The sequence below is a fragment of the Maniola jurtina genome, chromosome 2 (genome assembly GCF_905333055.1).
Source record: "Maniola jurtina chromosome 2, ilManJurt1.1, whole genome shotgun sequence".
NCBI classification, from domain to species: Eukaryota; Metazoa; Arthropoda; class Insecta; order Lepidoptera; family Nymphalidae; genus Maniola; species Maniola jurtina.
The window spans coordinates 10929222-10952942 of record NC_060030.1 but is presented as its reverse complement, the minus strand read 5'-3'; the positions used below and the strand labels follow the sequence as shown (position 1 = coordinate 10952942).

The 23721-nt window shown below is 36.9% G+C and overlaps 1 protein-coding gene across 16 annotated transcripts in view; it reads right to left on the bottom strand.

The window, feature by feature from the left end:
* The window catches only part of LOC123875506 (low-density lipoprotein receptor), a 245130-nt gene that overhangs the window by 14848 nt on the left and 206561 nt on the right, over positions 1-23721 (bottom strand). For all 16 annotated transcript variants that reach the window (XM_045921478.1, XM_045921386.1, XM_045921395.1 and 13 more), the window contains 8 exons: positions 22705-22931; positions 20388-20655; positions 19854-20105; positions 18263-18563; positions 17703-17921; positions 16992-17136; positions 16445-16654; positions 14108-14306 (listed from right to left, as the gene is read on the bottom strand). In XM_045921478.1, the coding sequence (XP_045777434.1) occupies positions 14108-14306; positions 16445-16654; positions 16992-17136; positions 17703-17921; positions 18263-18563; positions 19854-20105; positions 20388-20655; positions 22705-22931 (1821 nt within the window). The remainder of the gene's footprint in view (positions 1-14107; positions 14307-16444; positions 16655-16991; positions 17137-17702; positions 17922-18262; positions 18564-19853; positions 20106-20387; positions 20656-22704; positions 22932-23721) is intronic.

Genomic DNA, 23721 nt, shown 5'->3' with positions numbered 1-23721 from the left:
GAATTTTTTCGTGACGATAAGTCTGTTCGAATAGCGTTACCGTTTCCTTGTCGAGTTTCGTCAAGGCAATATGGGTGAAAATAAAATCAGCTAGATCTTTAAGATCTAACCGTTTTAGGGCCGCCTGAGCTGAGCAGAACTGGTCTAAAAATGAGTCTAATGAGTTTTGAGAGGGAGTTTGAATGGATTTGAATGTTAAAATCTGTTCAAAATACATCGATGCCAAAGTTCCTTTATCTTCGTATTTTTCTACTAAGGCGTTCCAAATAATTTCATAGTTAGCTGCTACTGGTTGTATACCAGAGCAGCTAACTAACGCCCTGTCTGACAGCTTTCCCAAGAGGTATTGTATTTTTTCCGCGTTTGATAACTTAGGGTTGTTATGTATAAGCGAACTAAAGTTTTCAAAAAATGCCGTCCACTTAGTTGGCGTGCCATCAAAACTTCGTAATTCTAAAGCGGGTAATTTTTTAAGTAAATCTAAATTATTTGATGTATTTTGCGCTAATTTTGATAATGCGTTGGATTCCGCCGATTTTACATTGCAATATAACTCGTCGAATGAAGTTAATGTATCAAAATTAATGCGAGCCTTCGGGTTAACTTTTAAATTCGCTATATTTAACTGATCGGTTACGGTAATAAAATTATTGCGCAATGTATCTATTAATTTAGTTTTAATTAAGAAGTTTTTACGATTTAAATCATCGCTGAGATCCTTACTTAAATCGTATAAACTTTGTATATGCCTATAAAAGCTTTGTTGCTTGGCTTCTAAAACTAAAATTTCGATTTCTAATTCTTTTGTGTCGGCCATCTTTAACTGCGTAAATGAACGTACGTGGCGCTGGCGTGTTGCACTTAGCTAACTGCGTAGTTGTGATAATGCGTGAAATATAGGTAAAATAGCGTGATAGCGGGATAAAATAAGATAAAATAATACTTAAATAGCGGGATAGGATAGATCCGTGGGAGAAGGACCAAAACATATGGTGGAAATTTTGTGTAGGAATTGCCCGAGACTAACCTGGTTTTAACTCCTTCGATAGACCTGGATATTCTTCGATGCACTGCACTGGTTTTCAATAACTTCACTTTTCCACCATAGTCAATTTTTATTGTATGAGACGAATTCACACTTGGGTTTTTGCGAAATTAATAGGTAATTAATTCAAAGCGGCGGGAGCGCGACAAAAGCGTAATGCGTTTTTCTTGGGTGGTCGTAACAGACTGACTTCTTGAATTCTTTCAGCCGTTGATGCAACTGTCTCCTTTTGCCCCGGGCAGAGGGAAAGGGACAGGAATAGAGGAATATAAAAGAAGATATATATATATACATATAGTTCGAATGTAATTGTTTGCGTATGAGTTTAAAAATGGCGTAAACATCCATTACGATGTAAAGTTTTGGAAACTCTGAATAAGAAAACGAATATATCAAGTGCTAGTAAATTAACAGTTAAAAAATAATAAATACTAATGAAATTATGTCGTTAAGTAATCTAACCATAGCATACATACAAGAAAACTTAAGCAATATGTTTACCTGGAAACAATGTTGAAAACATCACAGACAAACTATCTAATTTTATCAGTCGAGGTCGAGCCCACCGGCTGTGCGAGTGCAGAGCCGGATCGCACGATGATTGACTAACAAAAGGTGGCGTGATGTTGTGACGTCACGTCACCTTTTTTACTGAATAAAATTGAACCTTATTGATCGAATACTGTAAGCTGTAAAATAATTTAAGTGTCAATTCGTTTTATTGTTTCAGTACTCTTCGATTTGCGATGCTGGTAAAGTAAGATTATGTACTTATATTGATTTATTACCATTGGTTCTTGGTATAATACAGCGCGAACATTCTTCAGAGAAATCCACGGGAGGCATTCAAACAATAATTATTCCAGACAACCACAGACATTATAACCAATACCAAAAATGAAATTCACACAAAAAGAACATCAACTTAATAATGAAGGTAGAAATAAAATACTTAACAATGTTTACTAATTGCGATCAGTTCGATAAATGAGAAATGTCCCGCTAATCTATTTTGTACTTAATTAATTTACAATTACCTACTAAGTATTGAGATAACGTTTACTACGTTTGAGTACGTACTCGAACCTACCCACTTATTCTCGGAGATAAGAAATTATTATCGACCACGTGCGAGGAAAATACGAGGGATTCCTTACAATTTTTAAATATACAATTTGCTAATTAAAAACAAGATAGTACCTACCGATCCACTGATTAAAAGCAATCGAAAACATAATGCATACCTACCTAAGTACCTACTTAATATTATAAATTATGCGAAGGTGTGTCTATCTGTCTGTCTGTCTACTAGCCTTTCACGGCCTTTCCGTTCAACCGATTTTGATGGTACAAAGATAGCTTGCATCCCGGGGAGGAACATATGCCATATTTCCAGGATAAAAAGGAATATTTTTATCCCGGAAAATCAAAGAGTTCCCAAGGGTTTTTTTAAAAACTTAAATCCACGCGGACGAAGTCGCGGGCATCAGCTAGTTACAAATATTTTAATTTATCTTATTCAGAAAAGTTCTCCATACCTAAATATTATGTGACTTGGTAACAACTTTTCATTTAAGATGATGCGATCAGGTTTGGTATTCCAGTTAATTATTCGGAGCAATCTGTACTTACCTACCTACTACAGGTAATATGAGCATCTGTAAGTAATGTTTTGTCTTTAATGTTCTGGGAACTTGCCATACCTGATATCTACCTACTATGCAAAACTCATGGGGTGGCAACTACATAGCACTTAACAGGGCTCTCTCCGTCACTCGTTTCATACAATCGTAGTTCCAATTTCATTTGAATATTAAGCAACCAAAGTCCATGAAATTTTGCAGACATATTCTAGAAACTAATCTGTGTCTGTGTCAAATACCAAAATTTCTGGTTCGTAACTCATTTAGTCGAGACCTGTGACATGCGGACAGACAGACAGACAGTCAGCACGGTGACATTAATAGGGCTCCGTTTTGACCCTTGGGTACGGAACCCTAAAAAAAACTTAAGTAAATATTAAGAAAAAATCCCATTTTCAAGTTAACAATAAAGAACCCTAAAACAACATCTTGTTAACGTTTAACTAATCAGATAATCATGTATACTTGGGCATCCTTGGAAAATTCGGTGGAAACTGACGAGTCACGCGGTCAAAACAACATTGGGCGGTCAAAACACATCGTACGATGTTAGCGTCATCGGGATGACGTGTACTTTAGTTACGTGGAGCTACTGCACAGCTGTTTAGATATGCCAGACGGCGGAATTGCGAGTTGAGTCAACTTGTGGTCGTAGATTGTACATGTAGGTTAAATAGGTATACCGTTTCACTGAGACAGCTCGTGGGGTAGGACGTGAATTGGACTTGCGGTAGTATGACAGTTTACGTACAAGTGTAAATTAAAAATTTATAACACCCCCGACAAGTGAAGGTTACAGTAACTAGAAAAGAGCTGATAACTTTCAAACGGCTGAACCGATTTTCTTGGATTATAACTAAGAACACTCTCGATCAAGCCACCTTTCAAACAAAAAACTAAATTAAAATCGGTTCATTAGTTTAGAAGCTACGATGCCACAGACAGATACACAAACTCACAGATACACACGTCAAACTTATAACACCCCTCTTTTTGGGTCGGGGGTTAAAAATCAAGGAATTCAACGTCGCTGTCATCCAAGCGGTACGAGTAGGTACTTATAAAAGTTGCATATAGTAATGGCCACACAGGCCAAAGCACACACGATACTTTTAACGGCAATCGGCGATCTTATCGTTTTGTCAGAGTAGAGTGAGGGAACTCTCGGCTTAATCCTGAATCGATGATATGTCCAATATAAGGTTATGGTGCCGTAATATCATTGAAAAATAGGGCTATGCTATTATAATAGGGCTGTATAGGCTAGACAGTGGGTAGGTGTGTTTAACTCCGCACAAATTGTAAAGCCATTCGCAGCGATTTAGTTTCATTTTGAAGTTTTCATTTAGTACTAACATAGTTATTAATACTTAATTATTGTTACTAACACTAAATGGATTTATTGTTGGCCGAATAAATTTGTATATTTGATATCAAGCTTCAACGATAAAGACGATGAGATCTATGGAGCTTTCTTTGGCTTTACTCTGTTTTTTCTTTGAACTAGGGTCTTAAAGTTAAAGCAAGACAAGTTTGGATATCCTTAAAATAAATATGTATGTGCGCACTACAGATCTCAGCGTAGGATCTGCGTATGTGACGACTCGATCGATCACGATACAGATAGGTACCTACCTAGAGTACCTAGTCAAGTGTAGTCGCAGCCGTAAAATCGCTGATCGCCGATGTTAAAAGTACCGTGTGTGCTTTGGACCTTAATCTGTTTGCTGCAACTTGCAATTTTTTTGTTCCGCATGGCTGGTACGCCATAATTCATGTCCGTCATCTTCAAGTCTTATCAAAACATCTCGAGGTAAAAGAGTTTTATTTTTTTTGCAAAATGTTGCTGAGAATTTTAATGCACAGTGCACTTGATTTTTTTGGCCCCACGAATTTAATAAAAATAAAGTTTATCCGTGATAAAAACCGGTCAAATGCAAGTCGGACTCGCACACGGTGGGTTCCGTACCATCGTACAAAAATAACACTTTATTTTTTTGTCAACGCGACGGTCAACGGGAAGTAGGTAGGTACCCTATAGGTTTTGATTCCCTTCAGGGTCTTGATAGACACGGACAACGAAGTGATCCTATAACGGTTCCTTTTTTTCTCTAGATTTACGGAACCCTAAAAATAGGATAACATGGGTAGGTACCTATACCTACCTACTTTATCTAATAAAATAATTTTGGTATAAATTAGAAAATTCTTCAGTCTTCGAGTTCACATATCCATTACTTTCTTCTTATTATTTAGAGATATCTAAGCTCAATTAGGTATGCTTCTACGAAAAAATATCTACCTACCAGTTATTATAAGCTCATTTGCATTTAAGTATTAATTATTATTCAATGCTTATCCGTCTATTGACTACAATATCAGGTATACCTATTATTTCTAATTTATTTTTAGTAAGTTTATTACGTAGAACTACTTTTATCAAGATCTCAGGCGGTTTATTACTTTCTCGTTGGTTGGTATTTGGTACGTTTTTAACTTGTTTGATTGTTTGAAATAAATCTGTCTGAAACCGCATAAGTCATGACCGCCATATTTCTTACAACTTTTGCAATTAACTGTTATTACATAAGTAGATATACCTACCTGTACCAATGTGTTATGTAGACGGTATGTCTACGTAGTAATTGTGACTCTACGTTGAGATTTTTTTTTTCTTAAACTGTAGGCATAGATAATATCTATGCCAGACGGCTAACTGGCCGTGTTAGCCAAGTGGTTATGACGTCCGCCTCCTATTCGAGACGTTGGGGGTTTGATGCAGTCACTCGCCTCTAACTTTTCGGAGTAATTGTGCGTTTTAACCAATTAAATATCACTTGCTTTAACGGTAAAGGAAAACATCCTGAGGAAACCTGCATGCCTGAGAGTTCTCCATGTTCTCAAAGGTGTATGAAGTTTACCAATCTGCACTTGGCCAGCGTGGTAGACTACGGCCAAAACCTTCTCATTGAGGAGACCCGTGCTCAGTATAGTGAGCCGGTGCATGGGTTGATCGTGAGTAGAACTCATCAAAGGTCTTGTACAAGTAAAAGCTCCACAATATCGTCACAGCATGACAGTTAGGGAACTTCTACCAAACCTCGAGGCTTCGACGTCAATGGAAGGCGTCAAATGTTATTATACATTTGACGCCGGTAGCCCCAAAGTAGCGCTATTTTTCTTTGATTTTACGTCGTCACCATAGCCTAATATTTGACATATCGTCGGTTCAGGACCAAACCGAGAGTTCCCTCACTCTAGTTCACTCTGATATCGTCTAAAGTCTAGACTCTTATAGTTCTATCGTCTGATATAAAACAATTGATGTCAATTGCCTAAAGTAAGATGACATTATTTTTATTGATGACAGGATCGCGCTTGTCTACGATACGATTTTACCTAAATAAGTGATGATGCAATATGACGACGTGATGTAAAGTAAAACATTAAAAATTCAATTCGTATTAGATTTGGGAAAAATTATAACAAGTTTTGTTTATGTGTTTATGTTTTTTTGCTCAATACATTTATCAATTCCGCTTATTTATCTATCGGTCCGACTACCCTATGTAATTTTGTAGAATTCAAACGCTTTTTTTCTATGTATGGGGTTTATATGCCTCAATGCAACATGAAAAACGCAACTTTAAGCGCCGTTTTCTCGAAACTTTTTTTAAATTTATAGACTAGCGCTTGGCTGCAATCAGACTTATAAATCAGACAAACTGTCTTTTCTGATTTAAGTACTATAAAAAAACTGACTGACGTATAACACTTCGATTACCACGGTAGTTCTGTCGTGGTGCTCTCGGGCGCTGACGCACGACAAGAGATACGCTCGTATTGGTCAATCATCGCACCCATTGCGTTGCGTCACACATCAATACAGCGCGTAACGTTGCGCCTTCACTCAAGACTGCGTTGCGAAACTCCATGACACACAGAACAGACACACCTAGTTTTAGTTTGATTTAAAAACCAACATCGAAATCTCTAGTAGGCACATTCCATTCCAAACGAGAATAAGAATGAGTCCGGTTGAAATCGTTAAAAAAATATATCGCACGTCTAGCGAACGGCGAAACGACCTTGTCCATGTAAAATTCGATTTGTCTAAAAAAGATTGAGGAGTCATTTTTTTCTGCATTATGAATCACTTCTTGTCCATTCAACGGTTCTCTGATCTAACTCTTTGAATGAGGTCATTTTGCTTTTATGTACCTACCTACTCGTTAGTTACCTACCTACCTGTTAGATATGATTAACTGAATGAACTGAATACTAATTAAGCATTTTCCTGTGTAGGTAGTAGGTACACCTACCTACATCATAAATATTATCTGAGTTTAACGAAATTTACGAGATATTTTTTCTGTTATAATGTACCTAAGTAAATACTTCATATTATGTTTTTTAAAAGACGTGAATTTTTTGGACGAACAAGTCGGTTTTAAACAAAAATAAGAAATTAAAACCGAGACCTGTGTAAAATGCTACTTCAATAAAGATTCATTACAGCCGAAGGGTCTAAAAGGATCGCCGGAGAGTTCAACTAACTTAAAACACTCTGTAACAAGTAAAAACAAGCAGAGTTACGTATACATCGATGGTTACGGTCATAATAATTATAGCTAGCTAGATATACACCTAAAGAACCGGTGTTTTCCATACCAAACAAGTAATACGTAGTTGAAGTTGATGAATGACACAAGCTAGACAAACAAATTAGTAGGTACGATGTAAGTAAAAAAGTCGTACGATGGAAACGTCATCTCGTTACTAATCTATACTAATAAATAAAATTGAAGTGTCTGTCTGAAATTTCGAAATAACTACCTCATATTAAGCTCATATGGTTATTTGAACGATACCAACACTGAATCACACGTTTTTAAAATTTTTGTCTGTCTGTCTGTCTGTCTGTCTGTCTGTTTGAAAAGGCTAATCTTCGGAACGGCTGGACCGATTTTGACGGGGTTTTCACAGACAAGTAGAGAATTGACCAGGGAGTAACATAGGCTACTTTTTTAACCGACTTTCAAAAAGGGAGTTGTGTTTTTCTACCTATGTACACCGAAATCTCCGAGATTTCTGAACCGATTTGCGTCATTTCTTTTGTAATCGATAGAGGAACTTCGCGTCATTGTTTCATAAAAAAATTGGAGTCCAACTCCTCAATCCTGATGCTGCAGGGGATCTGACCAATCCACGCGGGCGAAGCTGCGGGCATCAGCTAGTAGCTAAATATTCCTTTACCATGTTGTTTTGATTATAGAGTGAACAGAGTGAATGGTAGGTTCCAACACTATGCATTTGCATCATCATATTGCACATTGAAAAAAAACTGACCTTGCTTAAATCTCGATTTTTCAATATAGCCATTGAAAGATTTCCGTTTGTAGCACGAACTACTAACTCATTTATAAAACTAGGAATCAGGTTAGCTTATTGTATGAAATGACATTAGTCATTATAGTATTCTCGCAAAAGTTAAAAAGTTAAGCGGAATTTACATAACGAAATTAGTTTCACGACATTCATTTCGTAATGGAAATTCCGCTTTACTGAAACAAGGAATTTACAACAGGTTCCTTTTTTACGCAGAATTTCAGCTTATGTATTTGTAAGTAACTCAGATATGCCAATTTCTGGATAGTGCCATTTTTGTTTCCAATGTGCGATAGGTATACAAATAATTAAACTTAGGAGATAGATATAAATTAAGTAGGTAAGTTCTATTGTAAACAACAGAATTTTTACCAAAGAAAACCATAGAGATCACTGTCTACATTTTTAAACATTTTTTTTTACCTAGTATCAAAATAAAAACAACACATTTTTGCCTCAGGTGATTGAAACAATTATTTATCTAGGTACTTACTTGACTTAGATAGCACGAAATGTCTACCTAAGAAGTGACTAATAACGATGGTATTAATTATTAAAGTAATTGTTATCTGTTAATCTAAATTATTATTTGCAGTAATGATTATCAGAATTTTGATTTCAATGTTTAGATTGAAAGATTTATCATTATTATGATTATCAACCGATAGATGTCCGACTGTATGCCCCATACCTACGTCTCTTTATAGGGACTTAAACCTATGAGAGGTCTTCCAACACTGCGGTTTCCAGTGCTACTTGCTAGGTAGCCATTTCTAGCGCCTTGAGACCTCAACGACTGTCGGTTTTTCAAACTATGTACCCTGACCATTGCCACTTAAGCGTCGCAACATGTTGAGCTATGTTGGTTACTCGGGTTTTCCTACCGATCTCTCATTCCTGATTTGATCACGTAGAGAAACTCCAAGCATGGTTCTCTCCTTTCTCGCTGAAAGATGACCTACCTGCATGTAATTACTAGGTAAAATGAAACTTATTTCAATACTTTAGGCAAAGGTACTTAATATATATTTACTAGTGGTTTGAAAAAGTTTAGCAGCTTCAGTGAAAATGTCGACGTGGCCAAAAATTTTTGAATCCGTGAAAATCTTAGTGAAAGTACAGAAGGGTTTTTGCAACTGCCTACATAATGTTCTTACTATGCCTGACAACGCAAGAAATTCAAGAAATATCAGTTGCTAAAGTAACGTTACGTTAAACGTTATGTAGTGTACAATAATATCGTTACCAAATTACGAATGACCTTTACCTACTATTAAAACGTTTAGCAATTTACTAATTATATTTTCCGCATATGAAACTCTAAGTATTTGGTAGAGACAGTTATGACATAAGTAACAATAATAAACCCGGAATTCTGTATTAGAAAATTATTTTACATGTCATTTAACTACCTTAATTTTTTAACAGGGCTCTCTCCGTCACTCGTTTCCACTCGTTTCATACAATCGTAGTTCCAATTTCATTTGAATGTTAAGCAACCAAAGTCCATAAAATTTTGCAGACATATTCTAGAAACTAATATCTGTGTCTGTGGTGTTTTAGATTTTTCTAAAAATATGTAGTTTTAAAATTACAGGGGCTGAAAGATTTGTATGAAAATTTTAAGACCGCGTAACTTTGAAACCGAATATTTTAACAGAAATCTGGAAAACCACAGACATAGATATTAGTTTCTAGAATATATGTGCAAAATTTCATGGACTTTGGTTGCTTAATATTCAAATGAAATTGGAACTACGATTGTATGAAACGAGTGGAAACGAGTGACGGAGAAAGCCCTCTTAGGGAATTCAATCTTAAAATATTATGTCTGTTAAAGTCATTATCCTTGGACATTTTTATGATATGTGTTGATTTCTTGAATGTAGACATGTCAAGGACATATTTACCACTTCACTTCATTTGAGTATAACTAAATGGACACTTATAGCAGATATTAGATCCCGTTGGTATTGTAACTTATATTTGACAGGATACCAATTTCTTTACGCGGAACATACACATCTGACTTCAATAACCTACAGAATTGAAGGTAAGCCAGAAGTTTAGAATAGTTTTGACCTAGCATTAATGGTTGCCATCAGATAAAGAGATTATCCAAAGGTATGAAGTCGCTTAGCGTGGTATGGAGCGGACTGGATGTCTCACTGAGAAACAAAATCCGCAATGAGGAAATCCATAGGATAACTAAAGTAACCAATATACGGATGGCGGCTGGAGCAGACGTGTTCTAGAGTGGAGACTTCGTACCAGCAAGCGCAGTATGGGACGACATCCAACCCGCTGGACTAGATGACCTTAAGCAAGAAGTGGGGGGATGACCTAATACTATGTCCAGCAATGGACGCAAACAGGTAGATTGATTGATGATATGATAATCATCATCATCATCAGCCTGTGGAAGTCCACTGTTGGACATAGGCCTTCCCTATAGAGCGCCACCACACCCGGTCCTCAGCCTTCCTCATTCAGCCACACACAGAAATGACAATCAACGAGAGCAGAATTAATTAAGCATGCTCCTCCGTCTTTTCCATCTATTCCGGCTTGGGTTTTTAAATGTTCTCAACAAAATAAAACTCTTGGAGTAAACCTGCATTGACGCAACAAGCCGCACCGCCTTTACAAAAAATATGTAGGGAGGTAGGTACCTATCTAAATGTAATTATTTTAAAAGTTAAAAATACAAATGACCTTGGTATTTCTTAGCGTCTAGGTACTCGAAATGCAAAGGTTTCTGGCGTAAATACTAGTTGCAGTGCAACATAATCATTTCGAACTTCAAAACAACGTAGGTTAAACCTACCTACTGAACCTATATGTATAGGCACCTATATCAACTTATGCGCATGGGCATGCGTTTAAAAATCAATTTACCTACCTGAATTGTGGGACAAAATATAATAGGGAACTTCAAAAACTACCTACGTACCTAGGTGCGTATGACCTCCGTTTTTAGGACAGGCGAAACGTTAATTATTTATTATTTATCATTTCAATGTCTTAATAAAGTTAGAACGTAATACGTCAGTATCAGTACCTACCTACCTACTTAATTATTTTTAATTAATTCTAATGCAAAAAATTCTTGCAAGTACCACTTTACCATATAATATTCTTTGAGACATAAAAAAATTCAATTTAAAAACCGAAATGATTAATCGTTTTACACGAGCAAAAACATTTGGTATTTACTTAGTGTAAGGTAGTTAGGTAGACAATACAGCGCACTGGTTTATTTGGACCATAAAAAATTCGGAATTTGTTATAAACACTCTTAAGATACCTACTTACTTAATTGCAGAATTCTGATTCCTATTAAAAAAGATTCATTAAATATTTTTTTTCAAAACGTAATGCCATTTTATGTTTCATAATTACATATTAGATAGTTAACTTTTAGGAGTCCGTAGATAAAGGGTGCCGACGAGACCTATTTACTAAGCCTCCGCTGTCCGTCCGTGCGTTCATCAGTCTGTCTGTTAGCGGGATATATCTCGAGAACCGTAACTAAAGGTAGAGAATTGAAATTTTCACAGAACGTGTATTTCTATTGCCGCTATAACAACAAATAATAAAAATGTCAAAATGGCCGCCATGCAATTCAAAATTTATGTTTTACATGGTGTTGTAATTATTTTTTACGATGGTATGGAACCTTTCGGGTTCGAGTCCGTCTCGCACTTGACCGATTTTATTTTATTCTAATGAACGACGTATAATTTTTGTATCTTCCATCTTCCACGTCGGAATTTTGGCTGGTTCGAACAACTTCTAGCAATTATATGTAGTGAGTAAGTAAATATTCACATTTGATTGACTGCATATAATATCTTGTTGACGTGTAGTAAATTAAATCCTCAGAATCAGCATCGGATTATGGTTTAAATCTTTAAATTATCAGATTTGGTCAGAATGATGTCACCTGCATGATAGTTCAGTTTTGAAAAGTCGCGATGTAAAAAAATGACGTAACTTTCAATCGGTGACTCGTATGCTGGTTTTACACCAAAATTCAAACTGTTCAAAAAACGTTAATTTATTTGATTAATGACTGCGATACAAGGAATCATTGAATGGACTCCACTGCACTGAATAAATCTATAAAGTGATGCACTGTCTGATGCCAATATGATTTACGTTTGTTGCTAATTGCCTTTTGATAACAGTAAACAAAATAATTTAAACTAAATAGCTTGTAAATCAGCTTCATTGACATCGTCCAGACAACATTGAGTCGTTATTCTCAAATAATCTATTTATTGGTGCAAGAATTTTAATCGTTGATGTTATCTCGAACTAAGATGGTCTTGTAACATTTTTCATCCCACTTTAGCGCTCGCATTCCTGATGACTGATGAAGTTCAGTACTGTTGGGTACTTTAATCGATCGTGAAGGATGCCAATGACGATTAATGAGTTTTATTGACCCCACTCAACTGTCGACAGATGGAGCAATCAATAACACAACCAGAATGAACAGCTTTAAATGATTTCGAACTAGCTGTTGTCTGGTACGACTTTACTATACGTACTTACAAGACGTTTTTACAAGTACTATCATTTCCCTATTTAAAACTTCTACACGATAAAACTCTTTATAGGTTGTTATGAAACGTAGTAGGTAATGATTTTATTATTTAAACTACTCAGAAATTAAAAGGTTTCAATAACAAATCCATTAAATTTCACACTAGACTAGAGTAAAAATCCTGACTCACCAAATCATCAACGCTCTATGCAAACCCTTGGATCCAGAAAGCTGAACTTTGCACAAAGATTCCCTTTATAATGTAGACAAGCACTAAGGAATCAAATTTTCACGGAAGTAAAGCCGCGGGAATTCACAAAAAAATACGTTATACTTAGTACAAGTTTTTGTTCCTAATTTATTTATTTTAAAAACTTCCAAAACAAGCTCTATTATTATGTAGTTACACGTAGAAGTACATTATAATGGGCTCATTAATCTTGAAATATTATATCTTGTTTGTGATTGGAAAATGAATAATAATGGTGATATAAATCATAAGTCATAATATACAAGACCTGCGAATCAATTTACTAATAATGTAATTATTGATCGCTATCAGGAACTTATTTGCACAGGTGCTTCCGGATTATATTATTTAATTTAATTATTTGTTAAATTATACAATAGAATCCGAAAAAATAAATATATGAACAAGTATTTATTAAAAATATTTCACTAAAACTCCCCTTGTCTGAAACTAATTTCGTCTTTCATAACAATTATTTTAAATTACAGTTAGTAGGTATTCGATGTACTTATTGTATCATCATTTTAGTCCTCAATCGTCAAAGCGCATCCTCTTGATGCTATCCATTAATAAACTGCATCACACTATACTTATACATATATACTTAGTTTATCTTTCATGATCGTAATAATAGCTGTTAACTATGATTGTACGAGTACACATTATTACCAGAACCGTAATAATTTCATCGCTACTAGAAACGTAGCACACTTTAGTGTCCACACAATATATATTCAACTTGGGTTATAATCCTTTTATTGATTACACTAACGGCAAATATGGCCAATTCCTATCATTCGTTGAAAAGAAAATGTTTGTAAGAAAACGGTTAGGTATAGGAACCAAGCAAAGACCATATCGTTCACTACTGCACCAGAAAGGTCTATATTGCATTTCTGGCGATAAGTGAGAGGGCCCGGATTCGATTCCCGGGAGGGTCAAATGGTAATTCAAAAATTAGCTGAGGTCTGATCTGGTATAGGATAGTCTGGTCAGAGAAGCTTTGGCTCTGGCTAGACACCACTTATGACTCAACCGGCAAAGCCGTGGCGCCAAGCGATTTAGCGTTCCAATGATATCACCTGATATAACAAAATTGCCATAATTTTTCTAGGTTAGGCCCCATGTAATCTTAGATTGCAGCGTTACTTTCCATAAGGTAAAACAGCAGTAATGGGTTGATTTCTCAACATAAAAATTGTAAATAAAAAATATGAAATCACACTTACTGTCTTCGACGCACATCTGGTTGTCAGGCATGAGTCGTAAGCCGTTGGGGCAGGAGCAGGAAACTTTAGGCGAGTTGGGGCCTATCCGAGGCGCTGGCAGGCACAAGTGTGAACAGTGGCCGTTGACAGCTGCGCAGTGGTTTACACCATCGGGTTGCCGATACGGATGGTACACGTGAATCACCATCGGGTTTTGAAGCTGTTCCAGAACAAAGTATTAAAGATTTCTATCAAATATCATAACAACAATAGAGTGATTTATAAGACTGATCAATTTATTGTCTATGAGTAATAAATTGTAATAAAACGATATGATAGGTAAATAAAACTATTATCATATAGGTACCTAAATAAAAGAAGTCCATTTGTTCGTAGCTAAAACATTTTATCTCAAGGGATAATCTCTTGAATATCATTATATTAAATGCACACGATGTTTTCTTGTCTAGTCGAAATGAGTACTTATGATCTACCCATTTTACATACGTTTATTAACAAATACCTAATCCAGGTGAGTATATGTACAAAGTAATATTGTAAAGAAAGAGGGCGTGTGAGTTTGTGTGTTCGTGGAAGGTAAATTTACGAACCATTGCACCTATTTCAAAAAATAAATTTCATCATTTGAAAGGTACATTACTCCAGATGGACAATGGATATGGCTATATATTATGTGTGCTGTATACCTACCCGAACGAAGCCGGGCACATCAGCTAGTCTATACTAATGATATAAATACGAAAATATGCCAGTCTATAGTAATGTCTATCTGTTAGCTTTGCACGGCCCATTCGTTTCACTGATTCCGACAAAGACAGCCAAGCATCCCACGGCCGGACATAGGCTACTTTTAGTTCCGGAAAATCAAAGAATTTCCGCGGGGTTTTTCAAATACCTAAATCCAACTGGATGAAGTTGCAGGCATCAACTATTTGATACAGAGCTTGCATCCCAGGGATGAACATAGGCTAGTTTTTGTCCCAAAAAACAGAGAATTCCTATCGGATTTTTTAAATCCTAAAACCATGCGGACCAAGTCGTGGGCATCATTTAGTGTGTAGTAAATTAATCAAAGGCAAAGGTACGGCAAGGTCTTACGAGCTAAGCGGTTTATGAGCTGGACGGAAATCTGTTTAAATTCCCATTTTCATTGTTATACGCATCCTCATTTAAGATTTAAATTGTGCTTGAGCCAATAAGGGAATGTTATTCATAGTTAAACATGGCTAATACCTACGGACCTACCCGTCAAAAAAATTGTCAGAAAGTGTGTTATTATCGAATAAAAATTTCGAATCTCTTTCGTTTAGAAAGTCAAACAGAATAGCTGATGTACCTACCTACTTTACACTTAACATATAATTTTATATAGGGATAGTGTGCAACAGAGTATTTATGTAATAATATTACTTATACATAATAACAATAAACAATAAACAAAACTTGTTACCAAAGATTACAGATAAATTACCAAAACATGACCGTATGATGATAATGATAAATGCTGAATTTCTAGATATAGCTCATAAAATTATGTTATGATAAATTGATGTCATTAATCCAACAATAATTGTAAATTATCAACTGCGTATGAGTTTTAGAACTATTTTTAGAACTTTGAAGATCTTTAAGCACCTACGCAGTTACAAAAACTTTAATCATCGCGAAGGAAACAAAAACTTCTTGAGTGAATCTTAAAAACCTCTTGTTCATGGGTTTTTCTGGGTCCTCACTAATTTGATGATGCCTGCGCTACGCCCGTGTGGATCTAGGGTTTTAAAATCTCTTGGAAATCGTTGATTTTCCGGGATGAAAAGTAGCGTAGAAGCAAGCATCTTTACCTAATTTCGTCGAAATCGGTTAAACGTTGAAAAGGTGACAGACAGACAGATGCAATAATTCTGATGGCAATCTAGTTTATCAAACATATCATCATCATCATGATCAACCCATCGCTGCGCCGGCTCGCTACTGAGCACGGATCTCCTCTCAGAATGAGAAGGGTTTGGCTGAAGTCCACCACGCTGACCAAATGCGGATTGGCAGACTTCATACACCTTCGAGAACACTATGGAGAACTCTGAAGCATGCAGGTTTCCTCACGACATTCCTTTTACCGTTAAAGCAAGTGATATTTAACTTCGAGAAGTTAGAGGTGCGTGTCCAGAATCAAACCACTAGGTTATCATCGCTTGCACCGATGTGTTCATAAGAGATCTCGGAGCCTCCGGAGGTATAAATCCCATATAGCCCGATGTCTTTCCCGCCGGGTATCTTTAGACGACCCCCCCAACAAGGCTAACACCGCTTAGACCAGAAGTAGAAGATTATAATTACCGCATGCGTAGACGTGATCGCTTCAACCTCCTTTCCATTGAATTTGTTGGCACGGTAAACAGCAGTCTTGTCCCAGTCGGTCCAGTACACCCAGTCCTCGAAGGTGGTGATGGAGAACGGGTGTCGCAGGAAGTCTGTGGAGTAGAGGACGACGCGTCGAGCCGTCCCGTCGTAGTTGCACGATGAAATTGTGTTCAGCTTTGCATCAACCTGAGAAAAAGGAATTAGCATTTTTATCCATACTAATATTATAAAATATGCGAAAGTGTGTCTGTCTGTCTGCTAGCTTTTCAGGGTCCAAAAGTTTAACCGATTTTGACAAAATTTGGTACATAGTTAGCTTACATCCCGGGGAAGGACATAGGCTACTTGTTATCTCGGAAAATCGATATGAGGCGGTTGGACGCCCCGCACGTTACCCATGCTCGCCCGCATCGGTTTACGCGGGGGCTGTGCGGGTGTGCAGGGCGTTCCCTTCGCGATTGCCATTTCAATCTGTCGCGTACTTTTTTTATTTAAACTGTAAAAACTATAGCAAGCCTCTTACCCAGTAAACACGTTTTCTAACTAGGTCTAACGTGAGTCCATTGGGCCATTTCACGTCGTAGGATACTATGGTCTGTCTGTGTGAGCCGTCCATACCAGCACGCTCGATCTTCGGTACTTGTCCCCAGTCGGTCCAGTACATCCATCTGTTAGTACAAAGTAACAGTTAGTTTCATATTGCTGGGTGGTGACGGCAGATCAGTATATGTCCCGCGATTGTGGTACGAGGCAACTAAGGGCATATAATGAAGAACGTAGCGTCCTCTGTGCTAGGTACTACTACCATCTACTGCGATCAGCAACCCGTTTTTTTTTTATTCGGATTGGCTGCAATCTCACCTGGTGGTAAGTGATGATGCAGTCTAAGATGAAAGTGGGCTACCTGGAAAGGTATGGCAGTTTTTATTAAACCCTTTGGTTTCTACGTGGTATCATACCGGAACGCTCAATCGCTTGGCTGCACGACTTTACTGATAGGGTGGTTACTAGCCATGGAGGAAGCCTCCTACCAGACCCCAGAGATTTAGGAATTAAAAAATTCCAAACTCCTGCCGGGAATTAAACCCGGGACCTCCTAATATAAGACAACAGCGCTTACAACTAAGCGTGGCTATCTACCGAGCGTGGTTAATATGGGTAACCCCTCCCGTTGGGAAAGGCCTTTAGTCCAGCAGTGGACTGTTATAGACTATTGATGATAATATAGTTTTACCCGTCAAGAGGATTTAGTGCAATAGCACGTGGCTCTTCAAGCTTGTCCCGGATGAGGATCTTCCTCATGTTGCCCTGCAGATCAGATAGCTCGATGTGGTTCTTGCCAGTGTCCGTCCAGTAGAGATGGTTGTATATCCAGTCCACGGCAAGCCCGTCCGACGTGATGAGCTGATCGCCTATCACGACCGTCCGCTGACTGCCTTCATCAATTGGAGCCCTGTAAACGTTAGTTTTAAACGTTACTTTTTTGATTTTACCACCAAGCATAATTTCGACGAATTTGCAGGAATAATTTTATCTGGCTCAATTTATTTTAGGGTTCCGTACCTTAAAAGAAAAAAGAACCCTTATAGGATCATTTCGTTGTCTGTGTGTCTGTCCGTTCGGTACTTCCCGTTGACCTAGTTGTTTCGTATCAAGACTCCACAGAGACTTTTTCAAAAAAAATTTGCCTATATCACTGAATGCTGGGGTGCTGTTGATGTGCCAGTCAGTGAATAAATTAGAGGCTTTTTTACTGTATGAGATCACCTCAATGGAATAAGAAATGAAACTTACTTATAAATTTTTTCTTCTATGACATCACTCCAAAAGATCATGCCGGTTCTGAAGACGTAATCAAGCGCAGTAGCCGACTTCGTCTCATTTACTATGGCCACCATTTCGTGATGATCGAGGCTGATCTTCCTTATATCAAAACGTCTCGCGAATAGAAGTGAGGGGTGACCTTCAGTCGCTTTGCAGCGCGTCCTATCCCTCGGGTCCCTTGCATAGCCAGAATGACACTCGCATTTGAATGTGCCCTTTTCATTAATACAGATTTGAGAACAGGCTCCCGGATCTAAGCATTCGTCAATATCTGGAAAGGAAATTCATCCAGTTAGTAATTTACTCAGCATCGCCGTCCTGTTTTCTAAAAAAGCACTAAACTCCGAAAACGGTTTCTGAGTAACGGTTAATTTTGCTAAAAACCCTAATTTAGTTTAGTTTTCAAAAACTAATTTGGTTTTTGAAAATTCCCATGCTTTCTGACTACAACCTAACAACTATTTTTTGCAGTGAACCATTTTTTAGAAAGAAGACGACAGAGCATAATTTTAACCAAGGATTTAAGCTACTCAAACAAAACTAGCTAGAACAATTTCAAGCTGCTACAGTAAATACGAAATAAGCAAACGATCCTGTCCGGACGCCTCTATGGAAACCTAAGCTGCCCAATAGCTGAAATAAAACGATCGCTCCAGCGATAGTTCCAATGTGCATCCAAGCCCTTTGGGCTCTCAATTTATTTCGTAAAGACTCATGACTCATGAGGACTATTTTATTTAAAAAAAATATTCCAACGAATTGAGAACCTCCTCCTTTTTTTGAAGTCGGTTAAAAACTACTCTAAATTATTTCGTATTACTTATTCGAATAAGTAGCTTAGCAATCCTCTCATTGTCTAGTTTACGTACCCAATTTGTGCATCTAAATTCTATCCAGCTGATTGGCACTACTATTCGGGTACAATATAGTCTCTTGTTCGCTTTACCAAACGGATTAGAGGCCATTCATGTTAAATACCAACCAAACCGCACCGGATCAGCTTTAGGATCCAATAATGCTAATTTCTACTAAAGCAGAACGGAGCGAATAATCTAGTTCGACGCGAACATAGGCCCAGGATTTGTGAACTTAATTATATTGCATAAATTAAAGACAATCCAATCGGAAACGTTTTGAACATAATTAAAATTACACAGCAGCTATTAAATACGGCCCCTCATTTGTAATTTAACGATGTTAACCATGTGCTACACATTTCATCATACTACTCAGATTATAGCTTTGGGAAAATAATTATTATTATTGCTTAAGTATTATTACAAGTGAGCTTTGACTTCTTTAAGAATATGTGTTTGCCGTCAAAACTACTCGTAAAAAAATGATTTTGTACCTACGTTTCTGATACAAACCCCGTGACAAAGCCCTTTGGGCGTATATGGTTCCTACCACATACCTATAACTTGACTAAAACCTTCTAAGCAAGAATAAATAAAAGTTTGTCCAAGCGTGTTCCAATCTGCACTGCATCATTGCTTTCCATCACGCATGATTGTAAACAGAAATCTAACATGCATAAAAAATACTTCTTCTATTTATTTACCTTCACAAGTTCTGTTATCAGTCAGCTTGTACCCCTTTTCGCAATCACAGTAGTATCCAACAGGCGTATCCACGCATTTTTGTGTACATCCGCCGTTGTTTTTGGCACATTCGTCTTCTCCACATCGGTTAGTAGGCTCGTCTTCAAAATTTGGACAATCTGGATGCTTGTCGCACACCTTCGACAACGGTATGCACATTCCGCCACCGCAATCGAATTCTGTCTTCTTATCGCACACTGGTTTTGGTCGGGCTGAAAATAAAAAGTTTAAGTTAGGTTAATCAATGTTTTTTCTTGATCTTATCCAAAACAATTTTTTCGAAAATCCAAACTAAAATAGTATAACATGAACATACTATCTGACCATTCAAGAAACTTATAGCTGGTGTATCGTATTGGGTTCATTGGTTCTGTATGTTTGAATTATGATCAACTGGCTTATCTTCCGCTGACTTTGTTTTGATATCGGAGCAGTGCGTAGACCTGTACAAGTTGAGAGTAAATTTTGAATTACACAAGTAGTAAAATACTTACTGCAGTTAACTTCATCGCTGCCATCCGGACAGTCCTTTTCTCCATTACAATAGAACGCTCCAGGAATACAACTGCGATCTTTGCACTGGAACTGGTCCAGCCTGCACGTGTGGTTTCCGTGGCAGATCTCAGGGGATTCGTCCCCACCGTCGGGACAGTCGCGATCCCCATCACACACCCATGCCCTGTGTACGCATGTCATGCGATCTTTACACTCGAACTCCGTTGCAATGCATGGTGATATCACTACTGCCGGCGACGGACATTTCTGGAATCAAAAAAATTATACGTAACTATGATGATTTAGCGTGGAATTTAGAAAATCGGCGTGGGAGTAGAATTTCCAAAAATCCTGAAAAATCAAATATGTAATTGCACCAATTTTCTTGAAACTAATAACTTGAAAAATGACGCACTTGCATACAAACTTTCATCCCCTATTTAACTCCCTTGGGAGTACAATTTTCGAAAATCGTCAAATAGCATTTTTTTTACCGAAAGCCTAAATACCAATTATTTATCATCGATGTAACTTTAAAATGAAAGTCCATGAGTCCGTCATACAAACTTCAATCCCCTATTTAACCTCCTTAAGGATTGAAATTCCAAGTCCTTTTATAATATAGATTATAGCATAATACGCGTAACTTTTATCTTCGCTCACGTGGAAAACCTATGTTTTCCCGGAATAGAAAGTATCCTACGTCTGTCTTTAGGATGCAAGCTAAGTATACCTATCTGTGCCAAAGGTGAAGACCGGTTCAGCGGTTGAGGCGCTACAGTTTCAGAGGAACTGTAGATATTATGTTAATTTAACTCGTTTTGAAATTTTGAATAGGTACTTTATAGACCATTCTGTTTATTGATTGATGCAGAACGTATTAAAAGATTGTGTAAAAGATTTAAGCAAATTGGCTATATTATGATATCTAGAAATTAATACATTAGGTACTTGTGAAAGTAGTTGAAGCACCTGTACTCAACTCTGCTTCAAACTTCGAAGTCATGAATAGTTAGTAACTTTTACGTCGCTTGCTTAAATTTCGTGAAGTTGTCAACTGTTCGTTGCGAGAAGAAATTGAGTTACGTTAATTAAATAAAACGGTTTTTGACTGACTGGATGTGCCTGCTTAATTATTCTTGCTTAAGTTAAGACTAATTCAATAGTTACTTGTAAAATAAAATAAAAATAGCTGCCACTAAGTTAATCTTGTACAGTATTCAAAGAAACTGTTCGTATTTATATTTGTATTTTTATTATGTTGTAAGTATCTACAATTATTATGGAGTAAAGCCTTATTCTTCAATCTTATTTAACTTCTGGCAACTGTAACTTAGTATTTTTCTGATACTTTTTGTTTCTTTTTAAAGTATAACCTAGGTTTATTGAACAATGTGGAATATTTACTCATAAATATACTATTACCACTCTCACATTCAAATCTATATCAGCTTCAATTCAACTCCCAAAAAAAAAATGATTTCTAGGCGCAGGTGCCAAAAAGCACAGGTGGTTTTGCCAGTATCGCGTAGGTATTAGGTACGTAGAAGGCACGAAGAAGATTATTCGATAAGGAGCTGTTGTAAGAAAATCTCTGTTGCTCTTGACCGCGATTAATGACATCAAAGGCAGTTTTTTTATATGAAAAGATGCCACATTGGATGTTACAAGTGTTTAGAATGCCATATAGGCCACATAATATGGCATTCATTTTAATATGATAGGTATGGCCGATATTAGTTTAAAAAAAATATTAATTAATCTATCCTATCAGTAATTTGTCGTTAAATTACTTAGCAACGTTGTTATTTGTCAAAAAATATATGTTTTTAGGGTTCCGTACCTCAAAAGGAAAAACGGAACCCTTATAGGATCACTTTGTTGTCTGTCTGTCAAGAAACCTATAGGGTACTTCCCGTTGACCTAGAATCATGAAATTTGGTAGGTAGGTAGGTCTTATAGCAGAAGTATAGGAATAAATCTGAAAACCTCGAATTTGTGGTCACATCATTTAAAAAAAAGTTAAAATGTGTTTCAATTTTCAAAATAAGATAACTATACCAAGTGGGGTATCATATGAAAGGGCTTTACTTGTACATCCTAAAACAGATTTTTATTTATTTTTATGTATAATAGTTTTTGATTTATCGTGCAAAATGTTGGAAAAAATACCCGAGTACGGAACCCTCAGTGCGCGAGTCTGACTCGCATTTGGCCGGTTTTTTTGACAATGTTGCTCAGTAACTTAACGACAGATTACTGATAGTTGATAATCAGGTTCTTGGTAGCGTTTAGAAACATCCTCGCGGATCTTACCGCTTCATCGCTTCCATCAGGGCAGTCGATGTCTCCGTCGCACCTCCAGCGCGCTGTGATACAGTGTCCGTCCGTGCAGGTGAAGTGGCTGTGCGCCTGGCAAGTGGGCGTGGGGCACTTCACTTCATCGCTGCCATCGCCACAGTCGTCGTCGCCATCGCACACCCATCTCTGCTGTATGCACTTGCTGTTGCCGCACGTGAACTCGTCTGCTCGACACGTTTCATCTAATCATCGAAATAAATGTTCAACACACACTCATAGCGATTACTTATAAGGTTTGACTAGATATCACTAGGTATCAATATCATACTAGTCAAGAGAATTTTGTATTTAAGCATTAATTGCTAGTTTCCATTTCACTAACATAAAAACCCAACTAGAATAAATAGGATATAGGGGGGAAACCAACAGTGCATCTGACTATAAAAAAATAAGAAATGTAAAATGGGTTAAAAATGAAACGTGATACAAACCTTTTTTGAAGACAATAAAGTATGAGCTTTAAACTACTAGTATTACTAGTGTTCATTATGAGACTGAATGCAAAACCCGGGAAAGAGCTTCTAAGAGAACAACTAATTCACAGAATGTACAAATATAAAATGGCGCAGGCATTATTAAAACATTCCTCAGGCAAGCTATATACTCGTATAAGTGGCCAAGTAATGAACGAGAAAAATAAGAATATTATAGGTATGTATATCCCAGAACAGTGTAATAAGAAAAAACAAAAAATGGTTGCAATCGTGTTGTCGAACAATGCTTTACCGTACCTTAGATCTTTTTGAATATCTACATATATTCACCATAATGAATTTAATTACGAACAAGGTAGGTACTAATCTATTCAAAAATTCAAATGTTTTCCTTAAAACAAATTGCTTTCTTATTTTAAACTGGCTATTACTTTCCTAAGTTTAATTAAATTTCTTTGTACGAATAAACTGACAGCCCAAGTTATTTTAATGAAATAAGTACGTTAAATTTTATAGATATACTGTATACCTATAAAAT